The 15,525-nt window shown below is 42.0% G+C and overlaps 1 protein-coding gene across 3 annotated transcripts in view; it reads left to right on the forward strand.

Moving 5' to 3' along the window:
• Positions 1-15,525, forward strand: part of LOC128742642 (activating transcription factor 3) — a 155,019-nt gene that overhangs the window by 118,629 nt on the left and 20,865 nt on the right. For 2 of the 3 annotated variants that reach the window (XM_053839064.1, XM_053839065.1), the window contains exon 2: positions 7,521-8,601. In XM_053839064.1, the coding sequence (XP_053695039.1) occupies positions 8,377-8,601 (225 nt within the window). In that variant the 5' untranslated portion in view covers positions 7,521-8,376. The remainder of the gene's footprint in view (positions 1-7,520; positions 8,602-15,525) is intronic. The other variant, XM_053839066.1, reaches the window with a different exon arrangement.

The following is a 15,525-nucleotide window of genomic DNA, read 5'->3' on the forward strand; positions in this document are numbered from 1 at the left end:
GCCGCCAGGCTGCCGCACTTGAGAGCTGCATGTTTATTTACCACCATCTGTGATCCGCAATGAGGCTGTCCTCGTGTGATTTTTCAATGGACACGGACTAACTAAAGTGAACGGACTGACGGACTGGGGTCTAAGAAGAGGCCATGCTTTGCATAATTTTTTCGGCGCATGACCTACTTCCCTCAAGGAATAGCGACGACGAGCCGGCAAGTTCGTATATCATGAGATGATATTCATCACGTGACATCACGGCCACGCTCGGTAACGTCCAGCCGGAGTGATCTTTGATTTGCGATAATGATGACGGCTGCACGGTTAAGGGGGATGGGATAAGTTGTGCGAAAAAAAAAATCCACGCCGAAGGAATCGTACGCTCTGGTGATATGATGTTTATGGGCGCACTAAAAAGTGATATATTGGCTTCGCCAACCACATGCTCTTGACTTTTTAGCGATGCCGTTCTGATTAATATCTACTTCGGCACCTTGGGCTGGAAGCGCTAATGACGCGGAAAGGGGGTTAATTTTCCAGCCGAGGATTAAGTTTTATGCCTTTGCCGACAGATTTTTTATGTCGCTTTCGGAACCACTCAGCAGCTCAATTATAATCGCTCTTAAGTGTTTACAGTAGACAATGAAAGCAGTTAAGTTTGGATTATATTTCCAAATACATTTTAAGCGATTATTAATTTACAAACATACATAAATTTGTCTTGAAAATTTTGGTCCGTCCGCCATAAAGCTCACGATTTAACAATCAAAACTGATTTTAACAGATAAACATAAAAGGTCACGGTTTGCGCGACCTGCGCTGCAATACAAGTGGAGGACAAGTTGTTCAATTAACACCAGACGTAGATTATCACCTTTCGGCGGCGGGTCAGATTTGCAGCTGCACTTGGCCAACCCGTCAGCAATCCCAGGTATGAAGTACGTTCAAGGTGAAGTCTCCAATTAAGAAGCGCTAACCAATTGCATTGTTACACACGAACCAGTCGTGAACCAAACGATTCGTCAAAAAAAAAGAACACTAAAATCGTGACCTGCGACATTCATTTCCATTAGTCAAACCTGTGCACACACTTGGCACTGCGGATGTGTGTACCCGTTCAAGGCCATCGAACCGGCAGTTGACACAAAAGTCGACTGTCATCTTGCCATTCAACCGCTTCGGATTCTTCCACCAACCTGTTTGCCGGGTTTCAATTGTTTGTTCTGATGCGAAAACGGAATTCGTGATCCAAACCAAACAAGGGATCTCTCGAGTGCAAACTACTCGGAACACTACTTGTGAAAAGAGGCAGTTTAACGCGAAAAAAAAACTTAAATCCATGTTTAACCATCAGACTTGGTGAAGTCGTAAACTCCGAGTGAAAGTGCTGGAGAGTGCTTTTCGGTGTCATCGTGCAAACCGCACGCGCCTACTACGAATTGTGCAGCCAGTTATATGTCAAAATAAAATCAATTATCAACTTTGACAGCTAAACAACCGTACAAAATCGAACCGTGAAGTACTGTGTCAAGTGTTTTGTTCCACCCGATTGCAGTTCGAAAATCCCGCAAAAAGGCCCCATAGGGTCCGACATCTGTCAACACACTTGTTGTATTTGCGCTCAATCGTTGCCAAATTAAAAGAAAGAAAGAAAGAAAAAAAAACTGGTCTTACATGTTTCGCGTTTGAACTTACTGCTGTGTGTAGTGCTGGTGTGCCTCACCCATCATCATCGTCAGGGTGTTTGCGCGGTCGCGTCGCCGTCCGTCGGTACGTGGGAGGTAACAAAAGCGACGCGTTATATGCAGATTTTTTTTTCTCTCGCAACTTTCCGTTGTTGTACCGAAATTCCCGATCCGTACTCGCGCATCAAAGCAGGTTTTACCTCCGGGTAACAGCCACTCTGATCAACTCGCGATCGCCACTCAAAGAGTCGTTGAACTTTTGCGAAAAAAGGTGGAACATATGGGGAAATAGTTTTTTTTTGTCTCACATGCACCGTGGAGAAACGTGGTGCTTTACTGTAAGGAAACTTTGAAAGTTATTGGATTTTGTAAAGTTTCCCCGAATCAGTATTCCCTTAGAGGATTTCAACTGAAAACTAATCAATCAACCAGCTTTTAATGTAATGTAATGGAATGGAATACAACAATAAATCAGTCGACGGAACCTTGCAAAAAAAAAATACGAATTAAAACCAAAAAACCCATCACCATTCATTAAAAACTGTAGTTTTTTCCTACAGAAGAATTCTTTAAACCCGTGGTACTGCAACTTGGAATACGACCATGCACGCTCTTTCTTTGGAATCAATGGAGGCGCCTTGCTCTTTATGGTTACATGAGTCGCAGGAAACGCTATGTTCACTACTGTTACACGGCGACGCAGATTGTGTGAACCGTCTGCAAATTACGAAATTGTTCAATAAGCTTGTTAACTATTACACTAAATGAACAATTAACTTTCTGACTCACACAGTCCTTAATTCATCTCGGCAACCATAGTGAACGTAGTGCTTTCTGTGATTCTTATAACCGTAATGTACAAAGCGTCTCCATTCTTAGCAAGGAGAGGGGGCACGTGGTCGTTTTGAAACTAACAGTGATTAACAGGGTGTCTCCATTGATTCCAAAGAAAAACAATGCGTCTTCGTCGAATTTTCGGGGGAAAAATGACATGTTAAAACGATTTGGAGAACACCTGATCATCGACCGACAAACCCAGAAGTGGCAGGAGAGCAAAAATAGTTTATCCTAACCTTCTCTTCGGAACGGAACCCGAAATGATCATCGAGAAACGCGTCAAAAATGGCAGGAGTTTTGCAGTCCTATGTTCAGAATACAAAGACCCGGGGCTGATTTGAGAAATTTCTAGGCACCGATTACGATGGCGACATCATAGAGAATGAAACGTATTTCAAGCCCGACTGCAGACTGCATTCAGTCATAGCAACTTCTTTATGCCTATTTCTGGTCAATAATAGGTTGCAGTAACTGGAACAGACGGATCAAGAGTTTTGTACTTCGTTCGATCTGTAGAAGATTACAAAATAAAAAAAATATTTCTGATAGGGTTTGACAAGCAATAAACCGCTGGGGACGGACAGAGCGACGTTTTCCTACATTCTAGACCCATGAATGAGGGAATTTATCAAAAGAAGTGCCTAGTTTTCTGCTAGGAAACAGCCTTCAGTTGATCTTTATCGAATCATTGCTCAAAAAGATCATAGCATGCATTGAATTTGCACATTTAAATCACGCCGTTTTGAGCCATGATAAAGATATTTAAACCAAACCACGAGAAAACATCATAGTTGCTCTGGAGAAAATGTGCATTTAGAAACAGTTTAACAAAATCAAGCGCAAAACTACTGCGATTCTGCTATTTCTTACAGAAATCGAAAATTGTTTTTATTACCAACCCTTCCCCCACGTTGGAGACACAACTTCGAGCCCTTTTTATCAATAGCATCAATCCTTGTCACAACACAATACATTCTCTTTTCACAACTCTTCAAATAAAATGGCAAGCGTGCGCATACATATAGAATCAACTGGTCTAACGCCGCCTACAAGGCGCTCTTCCATATTTTGTTACGTCGTCTATCTCCAATTGCAAGAGAATTCGTAGGACAGTTTATGGGGGCCCGTGGCCGTAGATCAAATTTTTTACTCTTCGACAATCCGTCAGAAATGTTGGGAGTACAACGTGCCCACGCACTATATTCTCGTAGATTTCAGGGCAGCGTGCGATACAGTCGAGCGCGAACAGCTATGGCAGATAATGCACGAGTATGGTTTTCCGAACAAACTGACATGGCTGATCAAAGCTACTCTGAAGCGAGTGATGTGCTACGTGCCCGTTTCGGGGACACTCTCGAGTCCTTTCGAATGGCGCAGACGGTTGCGGACAGGGGATGGACTGCCCTGTAGGTTATTCAATATCGCTATTGAAGGTGTGATCCAGTGATCCAGGGTATCGAAACTAGAGGAATGATCTTCAGTAAGAGTAGCCAACTTTTAGCCTTCGCAGACGAGCTCGTTATTAGAAACTTTGAGACGACGGAGGCAATCTACGCCAGACTAAAAACGAAGGCTAGGAGGATTGGGTTACTAATCAATGTGTCGAAAACCAAATATAAGAAAGGAAGAGGCTCAAAGGAAACAAAGGCGCGCCTCTCACGGAAGGTAACCGTTGATACGAACTGGAAGTGGTAGAGGAGTTCGTGTATTTGGGATCGCTGGTGACCGCGGACAACAACACTAGTAAGGAGATCCAGCGGCGCATCCAAGCGGGAAATCGGGCCTACTTTGCCCTTCGTAAAACGCTACGATCAGGAAGCGTGTGCCGCCGCACGAAGCTAACAATGTACAAAACTCTTATTAGACCGGTAGTTCTTTATGGACTTGAAGCCGTGACGCTGCTCACGGAGGACATACGCGCCCTTGCCGTGTTTGAGCGGAAAGTGCTGCGGACGATATTTGGCGGAGCACAAACTGAAAGCGGAGAGTGGCGGAGGTGTATGAATCACGAGCTACAGGCACTGCTTGGGGAGACTCCCATCGTACATCTAGCGAAAGTTAGCAGGCTACGGTGGGCCGGACACGTCGTAAGGATGCCGGACGACAGTGTGACGAAAATAGTACTCTTCAACAACCCCACCGGCACCAGGAACAGAGGGGCCCAACGTGCATGATGGCTCGACCAGGTCGAAAGCGATTTGCGACTTCTGAGACGACTAGGAAATTGGCGACGAGTGGCCCAAGACCGAGTTGAATGGAGACGAGTGCTTGAAACAGCACGAGCTACCCCGGCTCTATGCTGCTGAAGAAGAAGAAGAAGGTTAATGGACCGCCGATATATCGCGATGCACTTACAGCACTACCCATCGCGTAATTCGGGGGATTCCTGTAATCGAAAAATGAACCAGTCATCCCTACATTAGCATGGTTTATGAGACTACCGAATAAACACGAACGATAAAAAGGATATTAAGCAAATTTTACTGTCGTAATCGCGTTGTTTTGTCTAAACATAGCTGTATATATGTGTAAATGTACGATTTACGTTTAGAATCTTCACCTATGTGGTAAAACTGATAATTTAAATTTCCTCATATACGGAAGCTTGACAGTCTTTGAATGTGTTGTATTTCACTATGTGAGAACAAACCGATCTCTTGCAATCTCATGCAACTGCCTTATGGAGCGTTTGGGCGAAGTATTGTCTGTCTTTTGCACTCGTTTATAAATCTCCATTCTGCTTCATAGAAATAACAAACCTTCGCAGGTGGCACAACCCATTCGCACCCAATCATCAAGCCCCCAGACCCAGACGAGTCCTGAGTCATGGACCAAAATGGTTTTCAATGAGGTGGAATTTGGTTGAAGCTTGTGTTAGAATTCCTTGTTTCTTAGTTCTCGAATTCGCTCTTTCAGTAGTTTCGATGACGGGTTGTCGTGCGTGTAGTGCGGTGTTTGGTCGACAACGCCTTTGCTGGACAGCCGAAAGCGTGGTCCTCGACGCGCCAGATCGGCCTCCAGCTATATTGTCAAGCCCTCGATAGTGGTGAAGAGTGGGGAGACGCGCTCCTTTTCAGGAGCGGTATCCCCGCTACCGTTGTCTTCCGGGAAGACCAAAAATTGATTGCTCTTTAGGAACCGGTCTATTGTTGCATCCGCAATAGCAGCGAACTGCATACGGACCTTCTTCGGAGGGAAGGCCTGAAGATGGTGGATTGGATCGATCATAATCCATGGCTTGCTTTTTGGCGAGCCGCAAGAGAATAAATAAACACACGTCTATTTACCTTATTTTCAATGGCTTTACCCATAACTGATGCTTGATCAGTATCTGTCTTAGAACCTCCGACCCTGGATCCATGCGACGATGAGAACGTATCACTTTTTTTACTTTTGCAGTTTTACTACAGAATACATATCGTAAGGTGAAGGTATCGAAGAAATTCAACAAAGCAAGAGACTTTTCAAAAGGACCTAAGTTACATTGAGAGACTCTCTTTGGCGTCCCTCTCTTCCGTTTATTACGGCGGAAGAAATGCATTTTAACGAAAATTTTCTCAACGTTTAGCTAAATAGTGACACTAGCAACCGATTCATGCAAAGCTGATGTTTTAACGTGCACTTTCATTGTTACTTAGGTTCTACTCAAGAGTTACGTGAGAGATGATTGAGAATTTGCATTTACCACTACCCAGAGACTTACGGGGCAAACAGAATTCTGCATCAACGCGTCCATCAGCGTTATTCTGACAGTTTTCCCATGGGTCTACTGTCAAATTGACGCTGACGGATGCGTTAACGCAGCATTCTGTTTGGCCCTTGAACCTAGAAATCCAATGCTTGCTACGATTTTTTACGAGTAGAGATTAAAAAACTTCTCTAAATGCTGATTACCGATTTTGGCTGCGTTCCAGAAATTTTACAGAAACCCCATAGAAGAACTGTTAATCTTTCGTAACGGAACTCGAACCGTAAACACTGTGTTGGAACCATTACTCTGAATCAGAGAGCAAGGTATTGAAAGTTCTACACTAGGGCTTGATGTCCTGTCGTGGTTTGGGTGGTTATGTTTTTCTTTTCTTGGCGAAAAGTAAAGAAGAGTAATAATCTACTCATCCATTAACACAAACATAGCGCATCCAACAACGACGAACTGGCAGACAACAGTAATCCCTACGGTTCGATGGAAACGCACGGTGCATGGCACGGTCTAAGTTAACTTTTCTAACCTCCATCTAACGTAACGCACGTGTACTGCGCTCGACTAATTACAACCGCGTCGCCCGCTTGCCGGGCCGACACGTTGTTTAGTTTTAATTCGCGGCATTACACGGCTAATGTATGTGGCGTACTCTGTCCCAGCCCGGTCGCGACACGATCTCCCATCTGATTTGACTGACATACATACATTGTTGCCGGTTCGAATTCATATTGTAGGTACCCCGCCTGCTGTGTGACTGGAAAGACTCCCACCGTCAAACAGTTGTTCGACAGTTTCTGTGTGCGTACCAATAATATGCAAAAGTTTGCTCTTATCGTCAATTTATGATCAGCGATGTTGGAATAGATTGGTAGCGCACATTTGTGCTATAGTCCGAGAATCTACCGACCGACCGACGGTCGGGCGTGGGAGATGACACGGCTTTGAAATCCATGGTAGACGTGCCTTGGAACGTAAACACGTACCCGTCCGTTCGTCCGTCCGTCACGATTGCCACTGTTGTGGCACAGTGGCTTTCCGGGCAAGACACTGCGAACTGGGGTGTATGACACTCACGTTTTCGCTGATAAGTTGAGAGAAAAAAGTGGCACACAATTGATTTTTATCGTAATTTTTAATATGAAACTATTTCAAATATTCTACTGAATTTAACTAAATCTCATCCAAGGAGCACGGAAACTGATATTCGAACAAACACATTTAGTATCAATCATCCGCTTGTTCACATTTCGAAATACCAATAATCTCAAACGCATTCCAATCTTGTATTCTTTCTTTCATTGCAGACCAGACCGAGATCTCCGTGGATCCGTCCAGAGCCGAACCAACCAAACAGCTGATTTACAATTCGTCTTTTAATCTACTCCGCCCGACCAGGCAACCAGTGGAGTCAGTGTATAGTTCGCGTCTAGAAGCAAACAAAAAGAAAAACACAACAACAAACGCATAAATTATTCCCCAATCAACGGAGAAGACGGCCGGTGCGGGAACACACTGTGCAGGAAAGAATCAAGGCCATAGATTGCGATCCGAGCGTCGGGGACCGAGGGGTCCAACCGAATCAGCGCAGCTGTCAACGGCTTCGCACCTCGGCGGCAGCAGCAGTGCACACGCCTATTGAACTTTGCCCTTGTGCGCGGCAAAAGCCCGGGCTAAAGAACTTCAACCATATTGTGATTTTTACTACAAGAGTATAATAAGAAGTAATTTTTAATTTTTCGTGTTTGAGAGCTGATTTTTTATTATTGTATGCTATCAAAACGACTCGTGTTCCTGCGAAAAGGAAAAAAATTTACAAGACGTGCTCTTCGACAGTTCAGAAAGCGCAAAGGTCACGAAAGTGAATAATAAGTGCAAAGAAAAAATCGAAGAAAAAGAATCCGATCTGTGATTATATTTTGTTAATTTGTAAATAACGCTTTTAATCAACGTGAAAGTTGCCGTGTCGCATACCGCCTTTCTGCCTTTCCTTTCCTTTCCTTCCGGGCGCGTTTGTTTCGATCGAGTGCGAGAAGCCACCAGCCGGAGAAGTGCCACCAGCCGGAGAAACGCAAAAAACGAGCGAGAAGAGAAAAACCAACTACCAAGTTTATTACCTGTTGTTTATTATTACTGAAAAATCGCGAACCCAGCGGCCAAAAAATGTTCAACACCAACCTCAGCCTGACCGTTCCGCCCCTGCTGGGCATCGACGGCGGGGTGTGTACCACACCCAGGACACCGGAAATCCTCAACTCGCTGATGGCCATGACAAACCCCCTCGAGTACTCGTACCCGGTGGTTGCCAGCAACCCCAACGGCAGCAATAATACCTCCCCAGTCAGCGCCGCAGCCGTCGCCGCCATCAACAATAATACTGTGTCACTGGTAAGTAAGCCGAACCTCCACTGACAGTGTCGATTAAACGAACCTCATTTTAATCAAATTAGAACCCACTAATAGTTTCGCCTACTGCCATAACACCACTATCATTGCATTGAATTCGTTCCAAGAACGCGCAAGAAAGCATATCCGTTGTCGCCTGGCCTGGCCGGGCCAGTTGCACACAGCACAGCACAAAGCAAGCCACGATTCGTTCGAACAAATTCTCCACTTTTATTGAAAGTCGTTAAATAATAAAGTTTTATTTTCGCCAAACCATTTTTACGAGCAAGATACGACGGACGGAACCGGGACGAAACGAAGCTATTGCAGTAAAAGTTTTTTGTCCTCTCCGAACCGAACGTGTTGCTATGGTTAATGTTACGTTTTTTCTTTCGGTAAATCATCCCGTGAACGTGTCAAGTGACTCTCTTTCGCTGATAAGCCAATTTGCATCCTACGTTAAGCAAATAAAAACAAATCGAACCCTTCACTCCACCGATTGAGGACGGTACCTAGCAGTATTGTCATCATCGACGTGTTCGTTCGGTAAGCATAATAACTGGCGGCTCGAGTATCGCCAGTTACATCCTCCTCCGGGAGGACAGAAAGGGGATACGTTCTCCGTCCACTGGGCGTCACACACACACTCATCCGAACAGAATTGGACCATAAACAACGGGGCGCAATGTTCAAGGTTTCTTCTTCGAAAATCAAACGAAGGAATTCGAGACCGCGCGAGCGAGCACACAGCCATGGATGCGATGAAATATTAAACAGACCACGGGACAAGACCACGTTCTCCACATATGTTATGTGTTGTGCTGCATCTGCTGCTGGCAAATTGGCGCTAGCTAAGCTAACAGCTAACAAACAGTTCAGTATCAACTGTCAAGTGGTGGTGGTCCTTGCGCTTCAACAGGCACTAGCTAGCCCGGGCAAGTGGCAGTGACAGTGGGCTGTGTGTCAGTACGGAGTGGGTTTTGTTTATTTTTGCGGTTGTTGACTTTTTCAGAGCGATCATCATTTGAACCTGGGCGTCAATTAAACTTCCATCGAATTCAATTCTATTATGGAAACAAATATAGAGTGCAATTCATGCTCCACCATGACAAAATTCTGAATAAAAAGCTAAAACCGTTTGCCGTTTGTGACTCTCGAAGGCACAATAACAAATTGCCCGGTGCCATCCGTGCACCGTGATGGTAAAACGTCGTTTTGGGAACTTTCCAAACTTATCGTATACCAACTGGACCTAAATTTTATGAAATTTCGTACAGGTGCAAAGTTTATAAACATATGAACTAAAGATTGTACTCGAAAAACATGCAACACTTTCTTTTATATACAATTTTTTATTCCATGGGTGAAAATTGATGAAATTTTGGATAAAATTAGTTTAGAGTGTAATGTTTACATGTGCAAAATTTCGTCGCAATCTGTCAAGTGGTTATCGAGATGGCTTTCAAGGCAGAAGTGCTCCGACAAAAAATTATGGGCGGGTTCGTGGAAAATCCAGGTCAGTCCCACAGGTGACTCGCGAAACAGTTGGGAATCGACCATTCGACCGTGGGATTACTTCAAGCACAATCCGAACCTTTCGATTCAGGATGTGCCCAAGAAGGTCAACTTTTCCATCTGGCTCGTCCAGCAGACCTTGAAGCGGACCGGACTTCATGTCTTCAAGGTATAAATAGGATAAAAAGGATAAACATAATACAGTGGCCAAATCCCGTGCCAAGAAGCTGTACCGCGAGTGATTGGTGCAGCCGAAATGCACCGTAATGGACGGCGAGGCGTACATTAAAACTGACGCCAAGCAAATCCCCGGCCTAGAATTTTTCGTCGGCCAGTCCCGCCTGGATGTTCCGGAGAAGTTCTGGAAGAAAAAGGTCGACAAATTTGCCAAGAAGTGCTTGGTTTGGCAGGGATCTGTGAGTGCGGCAAATTCAGCAAGCCATTGATAACTACCGGCACCATTAAACGTTCAAATCTATAAAAAAGAATGCCTCCAGAAGCACCGGCTGCCCTTCCCTGCCGGTCCCATGAAGGTGACAGGTCTGTTTTGGCCGGATCTGGCGAAACCGGTGATGGAGCGGTACCAAACCAACAAATGCTAGAACTTCGCCCAATAGAAAAATTCTGGGCGATTAAGGGCAAGCTCAAAAAACAGGGCAGGAGAGGCAGTTTATTTAATTTAATTAATTTAAATTAAATTAAGTTAATTATTTGATTCCAAATCTTTTTAAAGCATTTGAAAGATTGATGACTTACGTATGTGTTTGCTAAAGACAGCATATATTTTTTGCTTGACACAAAAAAGTTATAGCGAAATTGTGAGACATAGAATTTTTTAACCAAAAACAAAGTGTCCCCGGCTGTGAAACACTTCGAAAAATCCATAAAAGAAAATAAAAATAAAAAAGAAAATAAAGAAATATGAAATGAAAATAAAATATTACATTCATTTATTAACGGAAAACACCTTCAATGCAAAGTAATTTATCAGTTTCTTAATTTAATCATCTAAATCTAAATTGTAATCAATGTATGTAAAAACAAGAAGTTTGAGATCTCAAATAGGTATACGGATTTGGCTCTCATGTGACTGAAAAGTGTGTTGAAAATGTTTATGGTCATTAAAGTATTGAATAATCGTTTATCTGAATTTTTCATAACCGGAAAACTTCATTGTTTCACAACCGGGGCGAACGACGAGTTTGTAAAAATTTATGTAATATTTTTTGAGTTGTCTGTGTAGTTGAGTTTGAGTTTGTCTGTGTAACGAAATAGAGGGCCAAAACTAAGGTTATATGCATTTTACTGCTTTTTTCTATTTTATTTGATAGACAAAAAAATCAATCCCAAAATACTCTAAAAAACTTTTTCGGGCATGTTTTTCGAACATATTTCCTACAAAACGTATTTTGATTGTTATTTGCTCAAAAGGTAGTGTACAATTAGACGAGCCGTTGGCAGGGTTGCCACATGCACAGATTATTCTATGTTTAACAGATATTTGAAAGATATCGCCTGTACAGAATCTGTATGCATAGAATACAGATTTTCGCCAAATTACACAGATTAAATAGATTTTTGAGCTTTTACATGAGAGTGAAAGAGACGGAAATAGCGAAATGACTCTCTATCTCTTTCACTCTCATTGGTTTGCATTGGACAGATTTTTGCACAGCTATTTTTCCTCGCCGTACAGATTGTCAGATTTTTCTAGCAAAAAACACAGAATTATATTTGGCCTCCCTGCCGTTGGTAGTAATTTGGTAGTGCTAGTTTAATAAACACGTTAAAAACGATGAGTGTTTCACAACCGGAGCCGTTTCACAACAAGGGACAATCTCCTACATGTGTATTTGACAAAATTTTAATATAGAAGATAAATCATTAATATATAACGAAAATAGTAATGGACCAAGTATGGAGCCCTGCGGTACTCCAGATGGTATATTAATTGAATTAGAGTTATTTCCATTGATTGAAACACTCTGAGATCGGTTGAACAAATATGACTGAACAAGACGAAATAAATTACTAGAAAAGTAGAACTGTTCCGATAATTTTCATAATAGTTTGCTTTGAGAAAAGCAGTTGTCGAACTGTGACCGGAGCGAAAACCCGATTGAAATTCACTTAGAAGGTCGAAGGTATTATTAAATTCTTAAAGTTGATTTTTAAGAAACTTTTCAAAAGCTTTAGAATTAAAGAATTAGAAATAAGGTCCAGGTCCGTCACTAATAACAGTGTAACTAGTAAAGGTCCCATGTTACTTCCTTGCGGGTAAGCAGGTCTATTTGGTGATAAATCAGAACAATAAACTCTAGCATATTTCATGTTTTTTTATGTTTCAGGAATGTTACTGTTAATGCAAAGCAAAGCCTAAATCCTGCATTTCAATTTCAAAGCTTGATCTTCTGTTTTTATTCTGTCGATTTTGTAGCTAGCCGGCTTCATACTTTGTTAGAGTACAGGACAATTGCTGGGCAAGTGATAGGATTCCTATTAGCTTCTCTCAGTCAAGATTCGAACGAGCAACGATTGGCTTGCTAGCCGAGAGCCGTACCTCGAGGCTAGTTGTGAGGCCTAGTATTATGAATATGAATATGAATATATGGTACTACCACCTGCATTAGCAGAACATCCGTTCATAGCAATGAGCCTATCATGTCAAAAAGAGTTGAACATATTCAACGATTGGTCATGCTTCCCAACTCTTGTATGAAGGGCCAAAAGGGAATTGGTCGATAAGCAACATCACTTACACGTACCAGGGATTAAGAGAATCTCCTTCCAAGGGCTAAGTCACCTGAGTCAATCGTTGAATAAACCGTCATAATGCAGAATGACTCCAGCAGGTGGGGAGAAGAGCCCGCTCATTATTCACCATGTGTTGTTAATCGGGCCAAGATTAACTCTAGAAAGTTGACTGTTTCACTCTTCCTAGGCCCACCGCTTCAAACATGTGCTCTGATGGTCCCTCCCTCTTCCCGATTCTAGTTTATTTATGAAATATGGTATATATGGGTAAAAATAGAACAATCTCACCAGCAGTCCTTCGAATGGAATAGAGTTGCGTCCTTTTAGTTTCCATAAATGCTTCTAATAATTAATTTAATTTTTCTTCTGGTATCCAATATCCATGTGCAGTATTAACACTCGTATTGGCCAAAGTTTTCACTATAAAGCAGTAAATGCTTCATAAGCTAAAACGACAAAAATAATTAAAATAACTTATATTATGCTTACCAGATCGTGTGGCTCCACCGTATGCCCAAAACCTCGATTATGAGAACAGGCAGCCGGGAACCACACAGTATCGCACCTCCTAGCTTACCATTACCGGGTATGGCCACGTGGAGGCGCTAGGTAGGGGCTTGGGATAGCTAGAGCTATATTGGACGCTCCTCATTTGCCTTCCCCATTTCATACCCTTGTGAGGCCTAGTATTATGGTAATAAAAACTAAAAAATCAGGGGCGTTGTGCAACAGACACAACCGCATGACTGACGTACTACTACGTTTAAACAGTTCAAACTTGGAGCATGGAATATTGAATCTTGGGACTTGGAATAGGTCTAGGGCTTGGGCTAGGGCTATGGCTATGGCTAGGGCTAGGGCTAGAGCTAGGGTTAGGGCCAGGGCTATGTCATATGTTCCACTTCCATGTTTCCAGATGACATTTGAGCACGGTATTTACAATCGATTTTGAAAAATTGAGTTTTGGCGGTCATTTCTCCTAATCACAAAGGGCTTTTCAATCGAATTTTTCCACGTTTTTGGCGTTTATTGTTCGATTTTTTAAGACTAAGACTAAGTTAACTTTAAGTTCGATTTTTTAAGAATCCTTCTAGATCAAAACAGGATCCTAATGCTGGAAGGCCGGAATGCGCACAAGTGCCTCTGCTTGAGGGTCCGCCCAATCCCTTTTGGCCCTTTTGTAACGGCATTTGTGTAAAATTCATTCGATAATCAAATTTGGATCTACTGTAATTCTACCTACATACACTCACTGGCAAGTCCTTGAAGTGATGGAGGCTTTCCCCCTAGGGGAAGGGCGGTAAAGACACTCACCTTAAGGTAAAGACCCAATATCTACTCAAATATAACTGTATTGATCGCAATTTTCGTACAAACCGAACCTTTGAGTCTCTGTTACAACGTGGGCTGGAAAATTTCTTCCAAAATTTATGCTTTTTTTAATATTATAAACATCATGTATAAATCAGAGTTTCTGCGCATGGGTGGGAAAGACGGACACTTGATATGGAAAAGACGGACACTCGCAAAAAAGTGTCACGCGTCGTCGAATTATCAGTATTAAGAAAGATTAACATATTTCATCATGTATTTAGGAATGAATTGGTTTGGAAAAACCCCCTTCCCGATCCACCCTTTAAGCGAGAAAATAGAATGGTTCCCTTCAATATTTTAATTGGTGCCGAATTAAAAATTAATGACTTCTGGTTACTTTTACATATATAATATGTAAGTATTTGCAATGTTAAATCGTTGTTGGGCAAAATGGGTTCAAAATCTGTGTGTCCGTCTTTCCCTACCGTTGGGTGTCCGTCTTTCCCGACTTGGATACCATTTTTTCAAACTTTAATAACTTTTTACTGAATATTCGAAAATTCACTAGGTTTCCAATGGATATTCAGTGAAAGATCAAACTAACGCAATATCGTCGGTTTAGTATGAATATGTTGTTTTTTAACGATTTGCCAGCTATTTTCTTCACACACAAAATTACATCGGTTGGGTTTTTCTTTGTTTTGCTTATAAATTTGACAGCTGCGCTGCTAAAATCTTCAGTTTAGTCCAAAAGTGTTAATTTAGTCTATAGAAACATTTCCCATAATTGATTTGCTTCAAACAATTAGGCCATTACAAATATTTTATAAAGTTTTTGTCCTTCCGGTGTTCGGCCACTGAAGGGAGGGAGGGGCGAAAAAAAAACAAAGTAAATTTTTTCATCGAGCAAAAAAACATGGATTTTAAGAATTTTTATTTAAGGTTTAAACGTGAAAACCGAATCTATTCTTGCTTATAACGTTATTATTTTCTATGCAAAAATATACGAAAAAACCCGATTTAATCCACCTAGTGGTGAAAGGAACCTTTGTTATACGGTCTTACTTGGTATTTGAGATAGAAATCGACACGTTTTCGGAACATAATTCATCTATTGGTTAACATTGCGTAATGCGTTGGTTTACATAAAATTTTTGAAAATTGAGTAAGTTTACAAATTTTGAACAAAATAGGAACACTTTTAAATTTTGATAGATCCTTTTTTCATGAAATTGCTGAGTAAGGATAAGTAAGTTGTTATTAATTTGAGTAAGTGCAAATAAAAGTAAGTTGTAAGAGGAAATCTTATTCTTTAACATATACATTGCCTACTAAAGGTCTAGT

This window comes from Sabethes cyaneus, chromosome 3, assembly GCF_943734655.1.
Source record: "Sabethes cyaneus chromosome 3, idSabCyanKW18_F2, whole genome shotgun sequence".
In the NCBI taxonomy this organism is placed as follows: domain Eukaryota; kingdom Metazoa; phylum Arthropoda; class Insecta; order Diptera; family Culicidae; genus Sabethes; species Sabethes cyaneus.